The sequence below is a fragment of the Emys orbicularis genome, chromosome 15 (genome assembly GCF_028017835.1).
Source record: "Emys orbicularis isolate rEmyOrb1 chromosome 15, rEmyOrb1.hap1, whole genome shotgun sequence".
NCBI lineage: Eukaryota > Metazoa > Chordata > Testudines > Emydidae > Emys > Emys orbicularis.
Genome location: NC_088697.1, coordinates 11,295,085 through 11,317,702, shown reverse-complemented (window position 1 = coordinate 11,317,702; position 22,618 = coordinate 11,295,085). Strand labels below are relative to the sequence as shown.

Genomic DNA, 22,618 nt, shown 5'->3' with positions numbered 1-22,618 from the left:
TCACAACATACAGCAAAACTTCATGTACAGTGATAGTACATACAGTTCAAAAGGATACTAGATAAGTTCATGGAGGATAGGTCCATCAATGGCTATTAGCCGGGATGGGCAGGGATGGTGTCCCGAGCCTCTGTTTCCCAGAAGCTGGGAATGAGAAACAGGGGATGGATCACTGATGAAAACCTGTCTGTTCATTCCCTCTGGGGCACCTGGCACTGGACACTGTCAGCAGACAAGATACTGGGCTAGATGGACCTTTGGTCTGACCCAGTATGGCCATTCTTATATTAGGCCATGTCTACACTACAAAATTAGGTCGGATTTATAGAAGCCGGTTTTATAGAAACCGGTTTTATGCAGCCGATTGTGTGTGTCCCCACATAAAATGCTCTAAGTGCATGAAGTCGGCGGGCCGCGTCCACAGTACCGAGGCTAGCGTCGACTTCCGGCGCATTGCACTATGGGTACCTATCCCACAGTTCCCGCAGTCTCCGGCAGTCTCCGGCGCCCATTGGAATTCTGGGTTGAGATCGCAATGCCCGAATGATGCAAAACAGTGCCGCGGGGGGTTCTGGGTACATTGCGTCAGGCCCCTCCCCCGCCGTCACAGCAACGGCAGACAATAGATTCGCGCCTTTTTACCTGGGTTACCTGTGCAGACAACATACCATGCCAAGCATGGAGCCCGCTCAGCTCAGCTCACCGTCACCATATGTCTTCCGGGTGCCGGCAGACGTGGGACTGCATTGCTACACAGCAGCAGCAGATAACTGCCTTTTGGCGGTAGACGGTGCAGCATGAGTGGTAGCCTTCATCGGCGATCGGGATGCTGGTAGCTGTGGGGCTGGCAGCTGTAGGGCTGCATTGCACCAGCCCCTTGCCTTTTAGCAGTAGATGGTTTATTACGACTGGTAACCGTCCTCGTCGGACAATCATGGATATCAGTCATAGTATATTATTTTCTGCCAAGTATTGTCTGCTGAGCACCCAGAAGAGGCCGAGGGCGATCTGGGTGCTCAGCAGATCTGCAAGAAGAGCTTTCCTCAGGTCTGAAAGCAAGTAAATTTACAGGTTGCCTGAAATGCTCATAGATTATTGTAGCCTGAGCGCCTTTACCGATCCTTCTGGCTACTGTACAGCAGCAACCCCTTGCCTTTAACCGTCCTCGTTGGACAATGATGGCTACCAGTCGTAGTATACTATTTTCTGCCAAGTATTATCTGCTAAGCACCCAGAAAAGGCCGAGGGCGATCTGGGTGCTGGCAGAGATGTGGCTGGCACACGTGGGGCTACATTGCTACACAGCAGCAACCCCTTGCCTTTTGGCAATAAATAGTATATTATGATTGGTATCCATCATCGTCATACTGGTACGCGCCCAGTATTTGCTGCCAAGCACCCAGAAAATGCCGAGGGCTATCAGTCATGCTGCATTGTCGTCTTAAGATGTAAAAAATAGATTTGTTCTGTATTCATTTCCTTCCCGCCTCCCTCCGTCAAATCAACGGCCCGCTAAACCCAGGCTTAGGAGTTCAATCTCTGGGGGGGGGCATTCTGTGTGACAGTTGTTTGTATTTCTCCCTGATGCACAGCCACCTTTCTTGATTTTAATTCCCTGTACCTGTACGCCATGTCATCACTCGCCCCTCCCTCCCTCCCTCCCTTCTTCCCCTGGTCTTTAGATACTAGTTTCGCGCCTTTTTTCAGACCAGACGCCATAGCTATCACTGGGATCATGGATCCCGCTCAGATCACCGCGGCAATTATGAGCACTATGAACACCACGCACATTGTCCTGGAGTATATGCAGAGCCTGGACATGCCAAAGCAAAACCAGGACTAGCTGAGGAGGAGGCGATTGCAGCGCAGCGACGATAGTGATGAGGAAATTGACATGGACCTGTCACAAGGCACAGGCCCCAGCAATGTGGAAATCATGGTGTTACTGGGGCACGTTCATGCCGTGGAACGCCGATTCTGGGCCCGGGAAACAAGCACAGACTGGTGGGACCGCATCGTGTTGCAGGTCTGGGACGATGCCCAGTGGCTGCGAAACTTTCGCATGCGTAAGGGCACTTTCATGGAACTTTGTGACTTGCTTTCCCCTGCCCTGAAGCGCCAGAATACCAGGATGAGAGCAGCCCTCACAGTTGAGAAGCGAGTGGCGATAGCCCTGTGGAAGCTTGCAACGCCAGACAGCTACCGGTCAGTCGGGAATCAATTTGGAGTGGGCAAATCTACTGTGGGGGCTGCTGTGATCCAAGTTGCCAGGGCAAAGAGAGACCTGGTGATATCAAGGGTAGTGACTCTGGGAAACGTGCAGGACATAGTGGATGGCTTTGCTGCAATGGGATTCCCAAACTGTGGTGGGGCGATAGACGGAATCCATATCCCTATCTTGGCACCGGCGCACCAAGCCACCGAGTACATAAACCACAAGGGGTACTTTTCAATGCTGCTGCAAGCCCTGGTGGATCACAAGGGACGTTTCACCGACATCAACGTGGGCTGGCCGGGAAGGGTACATGATGCTCTCGTCTTCAGGCACTCTCTTCTGTTTCGAAAGCTGGAGGAAGGGACTTTCTTCCCGGACCAGAAAATAACCATTGGGGATGTTGAAATGCCTATCGTTATCCTTGGGGACCCAGCCTACCCCTTAATGCCATGGCTCATGAAGCCGTACACAGGCAGCCTGGACAGGAGTCAGGACCTGTTCAACTACAGGCTGAGCAAGTGCCGAATGGTGGTGGAATGTGCATTTGGGCGTTTAAAAGCGCGCTGGCGCAGCTTACTGACTCACTCAGACCTTAGCGAAAAGAATATCCCCATTGTTATTGCTGCTTGCTGTGCGCTCCACAATATCTGTGAGAGTAAGGGGGAGACATTTATGGCGGGGTGGGAGGTTGAGGCAAATCGCCTGGCCGCAGATTACGCGCAGCCAGACACCAGGTCGGTTAGAGCAGCACAGCAGGGCGCGGTGCGCATCAGAGAGGCTTTGAAAACTAGTTTTGTGACTGGCCAGGCTACGGTGTGAAACTTCTGTTTGTTTCTCCTTGATGAAATCGCAGCCCCCCCACCCACCCAGTTAACTCTACTACCCTGTAAACCAAGCACCCCACCCTCCCCTCCCCTCCCCTCTTCAAGCACCACTTGCAGAGGCAATAAAGTCATTGTTACTTCACAGTCATGCATTCTTTATTAATTCAGCACACAACTAGGGGGATAATTGCAAAGGTAGCCCAGGATGGGTGGGGGAGGAGGGAAGGAAAAGGACACACTGCACTTTAAAACTTTAAAACTTTAAAACTTATTGCACTGGAAATCATCTAGGCTGGAGTGATTGGGTGGCTGGAGGCCCCCCCACCGTGTTCTTGGGCGTCTGGGTGAGGAGGCAATGGGACTTGGGGAGGAGGGCTGTTGGTTACAGAGGGGCTGTAGCGGCGGTCTCTGCTCCTGCTGCCTTTCCTGCAGCTCAACCATACGCAGGAGCATATCACTTTGATGCTCCAGCAGCCGGAGCATCGACTCTTGCTTTCTGAGTAGAAGTTGACACCACTTCTCCTCTTCAGCCCGCGTTTCAGCACGCAACTTCTCCTCTTGAGCACGCAACTTCTCCTCTTCAGCCCGCGATTCAGCACGCCACCTCTCCTCTCGCTCATATTGGGCTTTTTTAAAATCAGTCATTGACTGCCTCCACGCATTCTGCTGTGCTCTGTCAGCGTGGGAGGCAGTCTGTAGTTCAGTGAACATTTCGTCACGCGTCCTTCGCTTCCTTTTTCGAATATTCACTAGCCTCTGTGAAGGTGAAACATTTGCAGCTGGTGGAGGAGAAGGGAGAGTTGTTTAAAAAAGCTACATTTTAGAGAACAATGGGTACACTCTTTCACGTTAGATTTTGCTGTTCACATCACACAGCACATGTGCTTTCGTTACAAGGTCGCATTTTTCCTCTTATATTGAGGGCCTGCCGGTTTGGTGTGAGAGATCACTCACGCAGTGCCAGGCCACAGATTTCAGCTTGCAGGCAGCCATGGTAAGACACAGTCTTTTGGCTTTTTTAACCTTGTTAACAAGTGGGGATGGTTTAAAACAGTACTGCTCTCATTAACCATACCAAGCACCCGTTGGGTTGGCCATTTAAAATGGGTTTGCAATGTAAAAGGAGGGGCTGCGGTTTCAGGTTTAACATGCAGCACAAACCCAACTAACTCCCCTCCCCCACACACCCAATTCTCTGGGATGGTCACTTCACCCCTCCCCCCCACCGCGTGGTTAACAGCGGGGAATATTTCTGTTCAGCAGAGCAGGAAGGGGCACCTCTGAATGTCCCCTTAATAAAATTGCCCCATTTCAACCAGGTGACCGTGAATGTTATCCTCAGGAGAGTGATATCAAAGAGCGATAAGGAATGGATGTTGTCTGCATGCCAGCAAACACCGGGACCATACGCTGCCATGCTTTGTTATGCAATGATTCCAGACTACGTGCTACTTGCCTGGCATGGTAAAGTGTCCTACCATGGCGGACGGGATAAGGCAGCCCTCCCCAGAAACCTTTTGCAAAGGCTTTGGGAGTACATGAAGGAGAGCTTTCTGGAGATGTCCCTGGAGGATTTCCGCTCCATCCCCATGCACGTTAACAGACTTTTCCAGTAGCTGTACTGGCCGCGATTGCCAGGGCAAATTAATCATTAATCATTAAACACGCTTGTTTTTAAACCATGTGTAATATTTACAAAGGTACACTCACCAGAGGTCCCCTGTGTGCCCACAGGGTCTTGGGTGAGTTCGGGGGTTACTGGTTCCAAGTCCAGGGTGATAAACATATCCTGGCTGTTGGGGAAACTGGTTTCTCCGCTTCCTTGCTGCTGTGAGCTATCTATGTTCTCTCCATCCTCATCTTCCTCGTCCGCCGAACCCGCTTCCCTGTGTCTTTCTCCAGCGAGGGACTCATAGCACACGCTTGGGCTAGTGGTGGCTGCACCCCCTAGAATGGCATGCAGCTCCGCGTAGTAGCGGCATGTTTGCGGCTCAGCCCCGGACCTTCCGTTTGCGTCTCTGGCTTTGTGGTAGGCTTGCCTTAGCTCCTTAATTTTCACGCGGCACTGCTGTGCGTCCCTGTTATGGCCTCTGTCCTTCATGGCCTTGGAGACCTTTTCTAATATTTTGCCATTTCTTTTACTGCTTCGGAGTTCGGCCAGCACTGATTCATCTCCCCAGATGGTGAGCAGATCCCGTACCTCCCGTTCGGTCCAGGCTGGAGCTCTTTTGCGATCCTGGGACTGGGACTGGGACTCCATCACGGTTACCTGTGCTGATGAGCTCTGCATGGTCACCTGTGCTCTCCATGCTGAGCAAACAGGAAATGAAATTCAAACGTTCGCGGGGCTTTTCCTGTCTACCTGGCCAGTGCATCTGAGATGAGAGTGCTGTCCAGAGCGGTCACAATGAAGCACTGTGGGATAGCTCCCGGAGGCCAATAATGTCGAATTCCGTCCACACTAACCCAATTCCGACCCCCTAAGGCCGATTTTATCGCTAATCCCCTTGTCGAGGTGGTGTAAAGAAACCGGTTTAAAGGGCCCTTTAAGTCGAAAGAAAGGGCTTCGTCGTGTAAACGTGTCCAGGCTTAAGTCGATTTAACGCGGCTAAAGTCGACCTAAACTCGTAGTGTAGACCAGGCCTCAGTGTTCAGCAGATCAAAATTTTAAAATGATACCTCACAAGGTATACTTTGTAGAAAACATATCATAATTAGATGACAGTGCTGAATATGGGGGTTCAAGGATGCTATTTTGAGGTACAGAGTGTCACGCCTCCCCGCTTAGTGGTAGTCACTAATGCAGAGGATGCAGTGTGCCCAAGGTTTTGACAGTATAACTCCCAAGTGTTGCTAAATATTATAGTGCTCTCCCCATAAGCTCTTGCAAAGTTTTGTGTACCTTTTAACACTTTGTGGATCAGTCTGATCTCAAAGTTAGTAAGTGTGTCTTCTCTGGGTTGCTAGAAAACATTTCTTTGTATCTGTGCAGCGCTGTTATCCCAAGGCAAGTATCAATGTTTTCGAGAGCATAGGCATCTCGGCATTTAGCCATCAATGCCATGAGATGGTGTGCCTCAGTTTCCCCTTCTACACAGCAGACCAGATTTATTATGGTTTCTCTACTGTGACAAGCTTCAAGCCAGTTTACAGGTATTAGCTGAGAAGCAGCATTTCCATAAGCTGAAGTTTATTTAGTGAATTTACACCCTGACACTTCTTAACACAGGGTGTCTTCTTATCTACTGCTCCTAGCATGTCCAAAAGCTTTTCACAAAAATTATGCATATTGCACCTTTTCCTAGGGTTTACCATCAGTACCAAATTTTTTATGATCAGGTTTTACATTAGCACCAATTTTTTTCATTATGAGGTTTAACAGTATCACCAAATCTTCATCACAGGCACGCATTTCCAATTAATTTTATCATACCACGCCTTCTGTTTAGACAATCTGGTTTTTTAATTACCCATTGTGTCTTCCAACTCCTTTCTGAACCTTAGCATGTGCTGAGTTCCTGTTTTTTCTTTCCCTTTAGTGTTCCTTTCAGTATGGGTCTTCAACCCAGTGGTATCTTCGGGGCTTTGGTTCTCCAGGGTCTGGTGAGGTAAGGATGTAGGGGGATTCTGCATATCGGCTAGCCCTTTGTGGAGGTATCTCCCAATCCCAGGGTTATGCACATAGGAAAAAAAAATCTATCTCCTGTCTTGGAATTACCCTGTGACCCCCACTCCCTGCACTGAGACCTTCTCCGTCCCCTTTTCCTAGAGGGTTGTGATCTGTACTATAAGAGTGTCTACTCTTTGGTCAGATGCACCTTTTCCCAGCACTCTCCCTCAGCTGCTTTCTGTCTTACCAGCCCTTGGGATGTCCTCTTCCCCTCTGCCAGCATAGTCATTTACATTCTCACAGACAACTGCTGCCTAAAAGTTTCCTGCACTCATCTTCTTGGCTGTCACATAGCATAGCAGGACCAGTGTCCTGGAAAACTGGGAGCTGGATTGGAGTACCCTCCATCGTCCCTTTTTCTGCTCCCTTCTGAAAGGACAGTTACACCGTTCCCTCTCTGAACCCAAGTCACAGGCTGAGTGCCTGGGTGCACAGGTGCAGAATCAGCCACTCTGTCCTGGGCATCCTCTCCCCAGTGACCAGTAAGGAGACATTCATGTACTCCCACTATTTTTTCCCCAGTTTCCCTTTCTGCTTCTTGCCCCCCGCCCCCCGGACACCTCTCTCTATGCTCTCTAGAGTGGGATATGTCCCCTGAGCAGCTGCAAAGAGCGTGCAGTTAACAGCTAGAACAGTTCTCTGAGTGACAGTCACTCCACCCCCTCCCTTTCTGAGGGAGGTGCTGCCTTCACCTGCAGTGCAGGAGCTGGTCTCAACCTTCCCCCACAGCTCGGAGCATTCTGCTTTCCTCTGCTGCAGAGGAATCAAAAAGACTTTCTCCCTTTCCTTCAGCAGTTCTTGGGACTTCACCCTTTCCCTCTGGGATCCCAGTATAGTACACCACCTTGCTGTGAGTAAATACATTAACAGCCTGAGCTACACAGAAAAATCTTTTCCAATAAGCATGTCACTGGGAATATCGTCAACTACTCCCACTTTCAATACCCAGCACAAGAATCCTGAAACCTCCTCCTCCTAAAAGCTCTGCCCTTTGTCCTGGCAATATGTCCCCTTCTTGAATTACACTCTGCTTAACTACAGAAATCTCTGCACCTGTACCCTCCCATCCTCAGTATTCCCTGCCATTAATCCTGACAACATTTATGTGCTCCATGTCTGGTTCTGCTGAGGCTAATCTCAAATGCCCAAGAGGCTTCTGTGCTGTGGACAGCAGTATTTACATGGGCTATCTGTTGCCTGATTCCTCCCAGCACAGAGCATGTATTCCTCAGGTGATCAGGGAATTACAGGGATAGCACCTTTTGGGCTCTTCTGTTTGTAACAGGAGATTTGGGATGGGGATTAGAGGAATGGTTTTGAGGATGTGAGTGCCCAGCCTCCCAGCCACCCTCCTTTTTCCCCAGGGGTAAAATGGGAACCCTGCTTCCCACCAGGTTTAAACCCCTCTTTCTGTGGTTTACACTCAATAGATGCCTGGGTCTGCTTAAAAGGCATCAGCTAGAGACAACATCTAATCCAGTTTTCACATTATTGTCCCATAGGCATTTTCACATCATCTGTACATATGTTCAGGAAATGCTTCTGAGCAACAAGCTCAAACATTTCTTCAAAACTTTCAACCCCTTTTCCCTCACCCATTTTTGCCTCTAGATTTTTTTTCATCCTGGTTACATATTCCCCATTACTCATACCAGCATTTCTCTTAAGATTCCTAAATTTCACCGTATATGTTTCAGGGGTGATCTGAAATCCATTTCACAGCCATTTCTTTGAATTTACAGTAATCTAAAGCATCCTGGATTGGCATTTCATTGAACATATTCAGAGCTTTACCAGTTAACTTTGCAACCAAAGTGGGGATTTTCTTGTCTGTGGGAATCTCATGAATCACACACTGCCTCTCAAAGGTAGTGAAATATTCTGTAACGTCGTCTGTCTCTTTGCATGCAGGACACAATTATTCCCATTTGTGGAATTCTGGAGAGGTGGGAATCCGTGGTCTGGAAGGGTTCTGGTTCTGCTTTTCTAGCACGTCCAATTGGTGCCTCTGCTCTTTTCCCTTATCCTCCATGGGTAGTCTCTGGGCCTCCGCTTCCTTGTCTTTCTGCTCTAGGGCTTGCTGATGTGCTAGCTCCTCAGCCCCTGTTTCCAGATCCTTTAGCTCCAAGATTTACTGATGTGTTCTCTCTCTCTGCCACCTGCAGTCTGTACAGTTATAACTTTGCAACAGCATCGCACTTGCCCATCTTTCTGCTTTTTCTGTTCCTACTTCCCTTTCCCAAAATAAGCAAACCGAAAATAAACTGGTAACCTTCTCTTTGACTGTTCTCAGCTAGCATACTTGCAGTCACACTTAAAATCTCTACACCAGAAGTGCAACTCTCACTCTGAACAACTATCTGTGCATGCACCTTGCTCACTGTGACAGGGTCCCCGGTGTGCAACCTCAACTGTGGAACCGCTGAGCCCTCCAAACCCACCAACCTGGGCTGCCTCTCACATTGTGATATTAATGTCAATATAGAAGCCTCTGACAGGCACTGCACTTACTCAGCCATCCACAGGTAGGGACACACCCAACTGAGTTACATGAATGATCTCCCGGCCACTCACGTACCATCAGTAGAGAGGCCTCATCCAATTCCCCCCAGCTCCAGCCCTACACCCCAGAACTGTACTGTCTTGCACTGGCCACTGTCAGCTCATTACTTAGTTCGCCACTCCCTCAATGTGGAATGGACATACACCAGCCTTTGTAAACTGAGCAGAGATTTCCCAAGCATCTCACCCAAAAACACACTGTTTTAGGTAAAATATAAAATAGAATTATGAACTACAGACAAGTAGATTTTTAAGTGACTATAAGTAGCAGACATAGAGATCAGAGTTGGTTACTTAAAGAAATAAAAGTATATTTACAGTCTGAATTCTTAACTTAAACAGACTAAGTAAAATTTGCATCACAGACTTTCAACCTAACAGATGGTAAAAGCAGCTTACAGTTCTTCAGTACCAAGACTGGACGCCCTTCCAGCCTGGGACCAATCTTCCCCAGTTCAAAGTCTGTGTCTTCCAGACGTTCTTCCAGGTTTTGAGATTGGGGAGGGGGGGAGGGAGAGAGGCCAGCCAATTGATGATGCAATTCTCCCTCTTTTATACTTTCTTCCAGCTGCTAGAAAGATCCTTGCTGTGATGTGGGTTAGTCTGCTCACATGGCATACAAGCCTTCTCTGAGAAGCCTCTGGGATAGTGGAATGGGTGTTGAGGAGCCATTAATGCCCGTCTGGCAAGTGATGGGTGCTCCTTTGTCTTTATTGAAAGAATGACTGTGGGCAGGTATACCCTGTTAGGGGGATTATCCTCAGATTGAGGGCAGCCTGGCCTGGTGACCATGGGCAGGGCAGCCTGGACCAGCAGCCACCATCAAATAGGGCCACCATCCAGGGGTTGGTTGTCGGCTTGGGTCGGGGGACCCGGGCCCTCCCTACGCCACTGTGTCAGCAGCGAATGTATTCGTCACTGGGTCAGCTTTGTACAAAACATATAATCACATGACAGTGGTGAATATGGGGGCTCCAAGGTGCTGCTTTGAGGTACAGAGTGTCACACTTACATAACTGGATCCTTTCATATGTTATACAGCAATGCTCATGCAAAGTCCTTCCAGCATTTTACAGCCAGGCTTGGCTGACATCTTCTGTTCATGAGAAAAGTCACGCAGTCAGCTTGCCTCTGCGTTGAAAGATGCACAGTCTACTTCTGTACACCCAAATGTACCCCAACATGCCATAATCTTCTCTTGCAAACTGGATCCTGCTGTTTATTTTTTCATGTACATTTCTTCTCTTGCAGATTTCACAATCTCTTCATTAGCATTTGGCTCAGCGTACAAACTGGGAAACCTCCCCCATCTGTCTGTCTGTTCCCATCTGTCTCTTGTCTTAGATTGTCAGCTCCGTGGGGCAGGGACTGTCTTTTTGTTCTGTGTCTGTAGAACGTCCAGCACAATGGGATCCTGGTCAATGACTGGGGATATGAGCATTATGATAATAGAAATAATAAATAACAATAATTGGGAGGGTCCAGGCAGTTGGAGGGAGGGTGTTTGGAGAGCAGGGGAGTGTCCAGATGGTGGTAGGCTGGTGGGGGATAGGTTTGGGGTAAAGAGTTCCTGTGAGCTGGGATGCCTGGGGGCAGTGGGAAGGAGATGTACCATGGAGTAAGTTCTGTAGGGAGTTGTGATGCAAGGGGGGCTGGAAGAAATGGGAAGGCGTGGGTCAGGATGTCAAGGAGCTGGGAGGGGTGGTGGTGCTGGTGGGAGTAAAGGGGAGGTGGGGGCTGGGTAGTGTTTGCTCCAGGAAATGGGGGAACTAGCAATGGGAGGGAGGGAACAGGAGCTCTTGGGAGTCAGAAGCAAAGATGACTTGGGGCAGTGGGAAGGTGAGACAGAAAGTGGCTGTGCAGCGGGAAATTTGGGGGAAGCTCTAGTGAGGAAGGCTGCGGGCAATGGGAGGGGAGGACTGAACACAAGGAGCAGGTGCTCCTGGGGCTGAAGAAGGTGGAGACGGGTGAGAGCAGTGGGATGAAGGGGAGTGGGTGTCATAATAAGTGAGAAGGCTAGCTGCACCCTGCCCCTGGCACTGCTTTCTCTCGGTGCCCCCCCCCCTCCACCCGCAGGTGTCAGGCCTCCTGCCTTTTCCTCTCCGAGACTGGAATTCTGCAACTATCCTGCTCCTAGACTAGACCGGGGCTACAACGTCCTGTGTATCCACTGTGCTTACCCAGCACAGCCTGGCACAAATATGCACTTCCTTGGTTATGTCTGTGACCCTCCCAGCATCCCGGGGGAAGGGGCTCCATGGTATCTGATAGTGAGTTTCAGCTGGCCTGATCCCAACTCACTAATGTCTTCACCTGTATTGAAAAGGTGTCATGAAAGATAACAGAAAGCTACTGACGTGATGTTCATTAATATTATTGCATGGTGTAAGTATGGAGGATAAAGGCAAGATTACAGATAGCTGGGGAATGATGTTCTTAAAGCGTGTCTGCCAGCCAGGGTTGAAGTTACCCCACCCTAGACAAAGGCAGGTGGTTCTGCCACCTGGAAGGCACTTTCAAGGTACATTAAGAGACAATGGGAATGCAATTTATATAAACAATAAACAAACCCATCACACTAACAAGGTGCAGAGGTAACCACTCAGCATCATGGCAGGGGAGGATATCTCAGGAACAGACCAAATTCCATTTTAGCAAACACCAGCAGGAGAAGAAACCAGCATGGAACTTCCTTCATCACTAGACTCCAGGCCTCCTTCCTCAGCTTGAATGAAATTTACTTTGGAGGGGAACCTCCAGAAAACTCCCTTTCAAACTCCCTTCAGAAAACTCCCTTTTGTAAAGGTTCACTGAAGTATACAAAAGAACGTGGGATTCTCTGACTCTATCTTTCACTTAAGACAAAGGAACCAAGCACTTTGGATTTGAGGGAAATATTGGGCAAGGGGGTGGTCTGCCCTCTTGCTGGAAAGTAGTGTGGTAAGAATCTTACCTTGAACCAGGACTGTAGTTTTGTTAGGTCCTAGTCTCTAGAAAGCATTGTTCACTTTCACTTCCTGGTAACCATATCTGACTCTCATTTATGCTTGAACTCACTTTAAATGCTTGTGTTACTAAACTTGTTATACTTTTAATCTAAATGAATCCACTGCTGTCTTTTAATTCAGGTGATAGCTAACTCCAGTTAAAGCGATAAGATGGGCCATTTGTCTCTTTTGAGAAGCAAACAATCTTTGTTACTCTGAATGGTCCAGGAAAAATAGTCATGGCGGAGCACATGGTTTTGGGAAAATTCAGGAGTGGGGGTGTTGCAATCTCTTGCCAGGTGTATCTAAGGCTGGTGGAAGCCAGAATGTGCCAGGGTGTAACAAGCAGGCTGATGGAATCAGAGCTGCTGGTCCAGGATCACTTATCAAACAGACACTCAGTACGTCCTTGAATGCTGTCTGGGAGCATCCAGAAAAGGCAGCTACAGCAGCAGAACATTGAAAGTCACCCAGGGTTATAGATGACACAACTCCTCACTCATCTGGCTTGCACTCCAAAATGAAAAAATGGCTTAGCGGAGTAGTGAAACTTCTTGAGACATGGAGAGTCTTGCTCCCCTATCCCCATCTGCAGTAGCCACAACGTCTGTTCTCTGCAGGCTCCTTGAATCCCTGAAGTCATGGGGCCTGATTCTTATTTTTCACATTCCGGTTTTTCAGACAAATTAGAGTCTGTTGCTCTTGAATTATAGCTTCTAATTTCCCAGTGTTCTCCACACCCAGGGATTTTCATACACCCTTGTATTACACCGGACTCCCTAGATTCCCTAATGCCGCAATATGTGCTTTCCTGCCCTTCAATGCTGCTGAGATCCTGCATTCAGTAATATACTTGCCCTTTCTGTTCCTTACTCCACCGAACCCCACCAGCCCATGCTGACTGTTCCCAGCTTCTCCAGGACTCTCTCATTGTCTCTGGACCTCTTTGTCAGCAAAAAGCAGTTCCAGGGAGACTTTCCCTCTGTCTGGAGTCTTCACTTTCTGGGACACGGATTTAGCTTCTCTATATTTTAGGAGACTTTGATGATGAGTGTCTGTGACATTACCCAGGGTACAATCTGAACTGTTGAACAGATGTGTGCCCTCAGTTCTCCAACATGGACTGAGAGAACAGCCATTCCTGGCCAGCGAACACACAGTCTCCAGCATGTAACTCACTCCCAGCTAACCAGTATTGAGTGCTGCTAGTCAGCCACTCATGAATTACACCCCAGGAGAACACCAGCAAATTCTCTAGTCCCAGACTTCCCCCAGAAATGTGCAGCACGTGACTGAACAATACAAGCTCGTATAAAGTCTATCATTTAATCAGTGGAAAATGACATGCATCAGCCTTGTTATCCTAAATGGAGTTTCCCCACACACTTTAATCCAAACACACTGGTTAGATGGAGCAATAAAACTTGTTTATTAACTACAGAAAGAAAAGATGTTAAGTGACTACAAGTAATGAGGCATAAAAGTTAGAATTGGCTACAAAAGAAATAAAAGATGAAACGCAAACGAACGTCTAACTTAACAAGCTGAAATGAATTCAAAGCAAATCTCTTTCTCTCACCACATGTTGTGACAGTCTGGCTTTCCTTTCAGCCAGGACTGCCCCAACCCCCTCTCCTGCACCAGTTCAGTTCTTCAGGTGTTGTTGATATCATGAATAGAGAGAAAAGGGGAGAGAGTGCGTTTCAAACCTTTTCCTCACCGCTTTTTATAATTCAGTCCTTTGTACTAGAAACATCTTCAATTTTCAGCTGAATCATGGTGATAGGCTCCATGTGTTGTCGATGTGAGCTTCAAGCTGTCCCTGTGATGGAATGTAAATTTCTTGTTCACACATTTCTCCTGCCAGAGAATGGCCATTTGACCAGGTGGGAGCTTTGCTATCTCTGAGGAACTGGTCTGTGGCGGCTCTCCAGAATTGTAACATTCTCAGTAACGTCATACAGTAAAATCTCATAACTACATACAGTGTTGCTACATATTTTAACAGGACGATAATGTTCAAATGATACCTCACAAGGTATATATTGTACAAAATATATCATAATTTTGCTGAGGAGTGAATATAGGGTTACAAACTTTCACAGTGTCTGTCTGTGCGTATTCCCAGCTAATATGTGGGTAGTTCAATCCCTCATAAGCAAAGTGTTCTGCACCTTTGAGGACCTGGGGAGCTGGCCCTGGGATTTCACTGGTTTACTAAGGACTGGAGTTCAATTAATAGACTATTTTTTGTGACAAAGTCTTATGAATTCACCTGATCTCATTTGTTTTCTCTCATCTGAACAGGCTTTCCAGTTTCCAAACCTGATGTGATCTCCCAGCTGGAAGAAAGGGAAGAGCCGTGGGTCCCAGACCTCCAGGGTTTAGAGGAAAGAGAGATCCTGAGAGGTCCCTGCACAGGTGAGGAAACATGAAACCTACTCAGAATGTGTAAGTGCCTGAAGAAAACATCTGGGATTCCCTACAAAGGCTTTGGGAGCTCTGAGTTCAGGATTGTCCCCAGCAAGTGTCATATCCCTAAGGAAGATATAGCTCACAGCTTCCTACAGATCCTAACTGACACCTCACAGTAGCTTCCTCCCTTCCCACTGAGAATGTGGATGGGATATGAAGGCAGAATTGATTTCCTCCCATCTCCCCTTTGGGGGAAGTTTGGGGAAATTCAGTTTCTGATTTTTATTTGACACCTCTCCAGCACTTATTTTGGTTTGCTCTTCCCTTTTCCATCCCTGTTTGAGGTTTCTCTCTCTGTCCCAGCAGGTGAGGCGATGGTGAGTGAGAATGAGGTGCAGAATTCTCAGCAGGAAGATGCTGAGCAAGTGGAATCACACGGAGCATTATCGCAAAGATCCGAAGGGGATGTGTCCAGGAGTCATGAGGAGGGACAATCCTGTGAGATTCAGCACAAACCAGAGAGGGAGCAGGGAAACCAGCCAGAGGAGAAAATGGGTAAATTAATTTATTTTGGGGGCACTCAGAAGGACCTCAAGGAAACCACGGCCCACCAGAAAACCCTTGGGGGAAAGAGTAAAAATACACACACTGAATGTGGGAAAAAGTTTAGTCACTGCTCAGCCATTTTAAAACATCATGGAATCCACATGGGGGAGAGACTCTACGAATGCTGTGAGTGCGGGAAAAGCTTCACTCGGCGCTCGCACCTTATTACGCATCAGAGAATCCACACAGGTGAGAAACCCTATGAATGCTGCGAGTGTGGGAAAACCTTCATTCAGAGCTCAGACCTTACTACGCATCAGAGACTCCACACAGGGGAGAGACCCTATGAATGCGGTGAGTGTGGGAAAAGCTTCACTCGGAGCTCACACCTTATTACGCATCAGAGAATCCACACAGGCGAGAGACCCTATGAGTGCTGTGAGTGCGGGAAAAGCTTCACACACAGCTCAAGCCTTACTAGACATAAGAGAATCCACACAGGAGAGAAACCCTATGAGTGCTGTGAGTGCGGGAAAACTTTCACTCAGAGCTCAGACCTTACTACACATCAGAGAATCCACACGGGGGCGAGACCCTATGTATGCTGTGAGTGTGGGAAAAGCTTCACTCGGTGCTCACACCTTATTACGCATCAGAAAATCCACAAAGGTGAGCAACCCTATGAATGCTTTGTGTGTGGGAAAAGCTTCACTTGGAACTCAGCCCTTATCTATCATCAGAGAATCTGCAAGGGAGATAAACACCAGGAAAAACTGTAGGGCTATTCAAACATTTTGTTTTCTTTAATACTTTTATTAATTACCATGTAGTAACTTTTAGTGCTGTTCGAACCATTTGCATCTCTGTCATCCTGCACCTTGTCCAGATGAGTTGCCTATTTTTGCCTTTTGCATTTTGCCTCATTTTGGGGTGGATCCCGTTGTCCTTTCTGTTAACTCCATTGTCCCATGAGTAATGGGAGTTGTCACCCTGCCTCAGTGGGTCACATCTGAAAATACCATATTCAGGACAAACAGCTGAGAAGTAGCACAGACACACCCCAAAACTGGTGGTTATTCTTCTGTAAGATATACCAAACCAGAAACAAAAGTAAACTTCTGTCTCACCATACTGGGTAACAAGAAGTCAGAAATGCAGCCTCCTTAAGTATTCCAGTTTTGGATTCAACAGTCAGACACTAGACTTAATGATGAGTGGTTATTTAAGACCAATTTCATCAACCAAAGGACCAGCCATGTACCGAAGTCAATATATAACTCAGATCTTACCCAATAATCACTCTGTTGCCAATCCTTTAGTATCTAAAATCTAAATGTTAATTATAAGAGAAAAGAAAGAGGTGAGAGTTAAAATTGTTTAAAGGAATCACATACATACAATAATTGCCAAGTTCTTGAATCAGGCTTGAAGCAGTGATGGCATAAACTGCTGGCTTGTTAAGTCTCTGGTTGCTTCCAAATGATTGGAAGGTCCTCACTCCCTTGGTTAGACTGTTCCCATTAGTATAAGTTCATAGTCCAGAGGTTAGAGCAGGAAAGAGGCAAAATGGAGATGTTACTAGGACATTTTATACTGCATATGCTCGTTCATAAGCCAAATATTTTTGGTAAAAAAGTGACGCATCAAAGAGTGGGGGTTGGCTTATAAACAGGTCTACACCAAAATTTGATGATTTTAAACTCTATGGAATCATTGAATTGAATATCTAATACATTGTCATTTTGTTTACCTGGAGCATCTGCAGGCATGGAGCCCCTCAGCTCCCTGTGGCCACGGTTTGCCATTCCAAGCCAATGGGAGCTGCAGGAAATGGCAATGGTGACTCTGGACCTAGATGTGACTGATCCCCAACTCCCATCTTCAGGGGCCAAAGGAGAAAGCTCTCCCCTCCACCCCAGCCATCTGACTGCTCCCCTGCATGTTGGGCTGGGAAGGAGTCACCTCTAGGAGATGTCACTGGGAAGTGGGGGTAGGGGCAGTTAGTGGGCCCAGGGTGACTCCAGGGAGTGTGCGTCCCAATCTGTACCCCTATGTTCACCCGTTTACTGGACTATGTCAAAGTTTCTACAAAGTATGCCTTATGAGGTATCATTTAAAAGCTCATAATTGGCTGATCATTATTGTCCTGGTAAAATATGTATGGCAACATTGTATGTAAAGTTATAGTATTCTACAAACAGTTCTCCAGAGACAAAAGGCTAGCCAATGCCCCAGCCAGATGACAAAAAGATCAAATGGACCATCACCTGATTAAGTGGCCATTCATCAGCAGGAAAGAGGGTGTGAGCAAAAATCTGCATCTTGACAAAGAAGCAGCTTGAAGTTCCTTCCCAAACAGACTTTTTGTCTATAAAAGAAGAAAGCAAAATGCAGCACATGGTCTCCCTCCTTTTCTCTCTACCCACAACATCATGGACATCTGAAGAACAAAGGAAGGAGCAAGGACTGAGAGGGAGAGCCTCCCTGAACACTGACTCAACCGGTAAAACTGTGTCAGCATATGCCTTGAATTCACTCAGTTTGTTGAGTTAGGTGTTACCTGTGTTTTACCTTTTATAGCTTTGTAACCAATTTGGACTTTTATGCCTCATTACTTGTAGTCACTTAAAAATCTGTCTTTCTGTAGTTAATACACTTGTTTTATTGTTTTATCTAGACAAATGTGTTTGGATTAAAGTGTGTGGCAAACTCCATGTGGGATAACAGTGCTGCACATCTCATTTTATATTAATCAATGACAAACTTTATATGAGCTTATACTATCCAGCAGAGTGCTGGGCAGTATAAAACACGCATTTCTGGGGAAAAGTCTGGGACTGGAAACTTGCTTCTGTCGCCCTGCAGTGTGATTCAGAGTGGCTGGCCATAGCACTCAGATAGCATAACTGGGGCTGACTTATATAAGAACATAAGAACGGCCATATTGGGTGAGACCAAAGGTCCATCTAGCCCAGTATCCTGTCTTCCGACAGTGGCCAATGGCAGGTGCCCCAGAGGGAATGAACAGAACAGGTCATCATCAAGTGATCCATCTCGTCACCCATTCCCAGCTTCTGGCAAAAAGAGGTTAGGGACACCATACCTGCTCATCCTGGCTAATAGTCATTGATGCACCTATCCTCCATAAATTTATCTAGTTCTTTTTTTAACCCTGTTATAGTCTTGGCCTTCACAACATCCTCTGGCAAGGAGTTCCACAGGTTGACTGTGCATTGTGTGAAAAAATACTTCCTTTTATTTGTTTTAAACCTGCTGCCTATTAATTTCAGTTGCTGCCCCCTAGTTCTTGTGTTATGAGAAGGAGTAAATAACACTTCCTTATTTACATTCTCCACACACTGGAGGCTGGGTGTGAGTGGTACCACTCACAGCGAGGCAGTGTAAAAGGCATCCCAGGTAGGAGTACTGAGGGGACACAGCTATTTTTCAGTCCAGAGAATGTCACAATGTGTTTAACCCTGAGGGGGGGATCTGAGCTGTGGGCAGTGGGAGCGGCAGTAGGATTCAGGGTAGGATCCAGGTTTCTATGGACTACGAGGGGGCATTTGTTCATGTTGGTACCAAGGCCCGGATCTTCATTTCCCATTCAGCCCCTTTCTCTGGGGAGAGAATCTGCCCCAGCTCTGGGTCCTGGCCTGGGATCCTGCCTCACACTGTGCCCCTAATGTTTCTGGCAAAATGCCCAGGAGGGGCAAACACTCCGGGCACCTGCTTAGCACCCCATGCCCATGGCTTAGCTCTAGTCTTGGCTTCTGCTCCTCTCTGTAGAGTGTGAAAGGAGCAGAGGCATTGCAGGAGCCTTCCCTGGGGCCACGGGCCTGAGGCTTTGGGAGAGAGAGATTGTCTGAGACATCAGAGTGTTGGAAATCCTGCGGCCACTGCCTAACTCAGGGGCCTGTTCCAGCCCTGAGTCTGAGCTGCCGGGATCCCTCCCACAGAGCAGGGTGCCCCAGATCACAGCCTGAAGAAAAGGCATGTGAAACTAACTCCTGTTCTTGCATCTGAGCTGGGGGATAGAATGACCCTGCCGTAGGGTATGTGGGCATCATGCCACAGCACTGTGCAGCCATTCATGGCAGCAGCACTTCTACCAGCAGCCCTGTGCCAGGCACAAAACCCCAAAAGGGCCAGGCTGGGCTACTTACACCAGCACTGCAGATGTGCGGCATGTCCAATTGCAGCTGGGAAGCCAGGCTTTGCTACCAGGCAAGTCAGGGACTCTGTCTCCATTCTCTGGCCAGCCCCTGTGCTATTTATACCAACAAACGCTGTGTTTGTTACAAGTGAAATCAATCCCAAAGTTCCCTTTCATCAGCTCTAGACATTTCTTTAAGCTTATGTTTGGCTCTCAGACAAATAAACAAATCTGTCTGTGGCCAGAGGGGAGCTGAGTTCAATCCCTTGTCATAATCAACGTGCTTTGCATTCCTGATGCTGTGGCTCCATCGTGTGGCCATTCGGTGTCAGTCCTTTTAAATAAACAATGTTTTTTTCATAGAAACAATATTTTCGTCATACAGACACAGGAGTAGATTAATTTACAAAGGGAAGGTGATTCCAAGGAAGGGAACATTTTCAGCATTACTAAATTAATGTGTTGTGCCTCACACCTACACAGGGAAAATAACTTAATTATTTGAGCTACCAACACACTTAACAGAATATAGTAAACACCTTTATGTTCAACGAGATGAGTTAAATAATTTAAATAATTCTAAAAATATGTTCTGGGCAATGCATAAAAACTGTCATTGCATTGAACAAGCCACTTGATATAGTTAATGTACTACATGATATTTAAAGGAGTTAAGAAAGATGTTATAAATTAATTTTTGTGCTTTTTACATGCACGTGCCCATGCAAACACACACTCACACAGAATACACTGAATTATTTGAGCTACCAACACTTCCACTTTCTCACAGCATGTTAGTTCTGAAGGCTGTTTTAATGTCCTTATTTTCTTGGAACCAGAAATGGGGAACAAGAACACTGGAGTCAGTGGAATTACAGCAGTGAGCGATTAGTCTCATTATTTGTCACTAACAATAGGCTTTGTTAACACAGAGTTAAGGTTCCTCCAGAGGTATCTCGTACACATCCAGAAGATTGAGTTCAGCAAAATTCAAACTCTGGAAATGCAGGGAATAGAGACTGAAGGTACATGCCCAGATAACCTTAACTCTGCCCTCTTGGAGAGATTCCATGATACCATATGCGAACAAAGAAAGGTTTGGGGACAAATTACAGCTACTTCCCAAGAGTTTGTTTCTTTAGTAATTAATTGGTTATCCAAACAGCTCACTTCCCCACACACTTCAAAGAGATGGTATTTTCCTGACCCATAGGGAAGTTAAAGTAACATGCCCAAAATCACACAGTCCTTAGGAGAAAATAAAGGGGGGGAAATCCCTAGCCTTTTCCACCAAGTGTTCAATGAGACCAAAAAGTGAGACTAGAGAAGTAAGACTGTTCAATTAACTATCTGGTATTATACTAACCCTGCAATTAGTTAGATGCAGACACACCCAGCTCTATGCTCGGTAAATTTACAGAGACTCTGCTGCTGATCATGAAATAGAAGCACATTGATTCTAAATAGCTGCCATATGAATGCATCTGAAAGTTACAAAAAACAATGATCTGGGTTAAAGGAAGGTTGCCATTTATTAGAGCCCCAATTCATGTTTTGTGCACAAAGAAAGGTTTGAATCTGTAACAGGTAGTTATTTTACCAGCTGTACGATAGACTGTGTCTGCATCTCAGCTTTGATTAATCCTCGCTTTTACTTTATTTGGAGTATGGTACTTTCCCAGTCCTCTGCCTCATTCTAACATTTGGTCACAGATTGAATACGGGGAGGAATGGACTCGTTTGGATTGCATTTGGTAAGAAAACACAAACTACAGCCTCAGAGGATTGGAACTGATTTCAGCTGATGGACGGGTGTGCTAAGTTTTTATACATTTGAACAGGGAAAATGTTGAGTGTTTAAATTCCTTTCACACATACCCAGTCAGTGGAACTCCTGAACATACTGGAGATGGATATGAAAATATATTTTAATTTAATAAAAACTGTTAAGGGAGCACCTGGATTTGAACCAGAGACCTCTTGCTCTGCAGTCAAATGCTCTGCCACTGAGCTATACTCCCTCTGACAATGGAATCTTGGAGCCTTGGTAATATGTTATAGCTGGCCCCTAAGGTAGTATAATCAAGGTAAAAGAAAAATGTCTTTTTGCTAGAAGTAAAATAAGATCTTCCCCCCACTTTGTAATCAATTGCCCTGTTGAATGAATGAGGTGTGAATGAAGAAGGCGTGGAAGGTAGCACCTCCAGACAGCTGCAACCCTTGGAGAGGGGATGGGAGCCAGACCAGATCAGTAGAACAGGTCAGCCACCGACTCGACGCTCGCCTCCTCAGCCCCCCACCGCTCCGGCTCACCCACTCAGCCCCCCTCCCCCACCGCCGGCTCACCTGCCCCCCCCGCCACTGCCCGCCCGCTCGTCTCCTCAGCCCCCCACCCCTCCAGCTTGCCTACTCATCCCCCACGGGCCGCACAGTGAGCCCATGCGGGCCGCATGTGGCCCCCGGGCCGCATGTTGTGCAGGCCTGACATAAGTACTGGCTATAAAGCAGAAAGCTGGAGCAGCTGTGGTATAGGGAAGCAGTTAGTGCCCTTATCAGAAATGAAAGAAACACAAGGCCAGTTCTGGGGAGGTTTCCAGAGCCAGACCTGAGGGTTAAACAGCTGTGCTCAAAAGGAAAAGGGGCCTCAGCACCTTTAAAAATAACTGGTTGCAAAAACAAACCAAAAATTAAATGAAAAAAACAAACCAAAAAAAACAACCCAGAAAAGCTTCCATCACCATTTTAGATTTTGACATCTCCTGCCTGATGTGACATCTTTGCTTTGCAAACAAGAGACCTGGAGAACTCTGTGGCTGTTACCCTCTAACTGGGTAAAAGATTACACATATTGTCTCGAGTAATTTTCCTCTTAACAGAAGATTTATTTTAAAATTTATCAAAATAAATTCCATTTTAAATAGAAATAATTACCGTCTATACTGGGTCTCTATTCTCGCACATGCTATTTCTCTCACATATTCCCCCACTCTAATTCCTTTGGAGTGAGGTTTTAATTTCAGGATTAGCCTCCATTTCCTATGTAGTAGGAGGAGGCAGGGAAAGAAGAAGAAAACTTTCAGTGTTGCAATAAAATTCAGGTTATCACAGTCATGGGTTGGATCACAGAACCCCCCTTGGGAGCTGCCAACTGATGTGCCAAGACTACTTCTACCCCTGCCTTCCCTGCCAGCTCGGGACCCCAGCACCCTGTCTTGCTGAGCCAGACACTCCCGTCTGCTCCAA

At 47.0% G+C, this 22,618-nt stretch overlaps 1 protein-coding gene and 1 non-coding gene across 2 annotated transcripts in view; one reads left to right on the top strand and one right to left on the bottom strand.

The window, feature by feature from the left end:
* LOC135889561 (zinc finger protein 850-like) overlaps positions 1 to 22,618 on the top strand; it is a 179,174-nt gene that overhangs the window by 90,458 nt on the left and 66,098 nt on the right. Inside the window, exon 8 of the mRNA XM_065417422.1 lies at positions 15,381 to 15,904. Coding sequence (XP_065273494.1) covers positions 15,381 to 15,904 — 524 coding nt within the window. The remainder of the gene's footprint in view (positions 1 to 15,380; positions 15,905 to 22,618) is intronic.
* TRNAC-GCA (transfer RNA cysteine (anticodon GCA)) lies at positions 21,325 to 21,396 on the bottom strand. Its single transcript has one exon. It is a non-coding gene; the product is annotated as a tRNA-Cys (tRNA).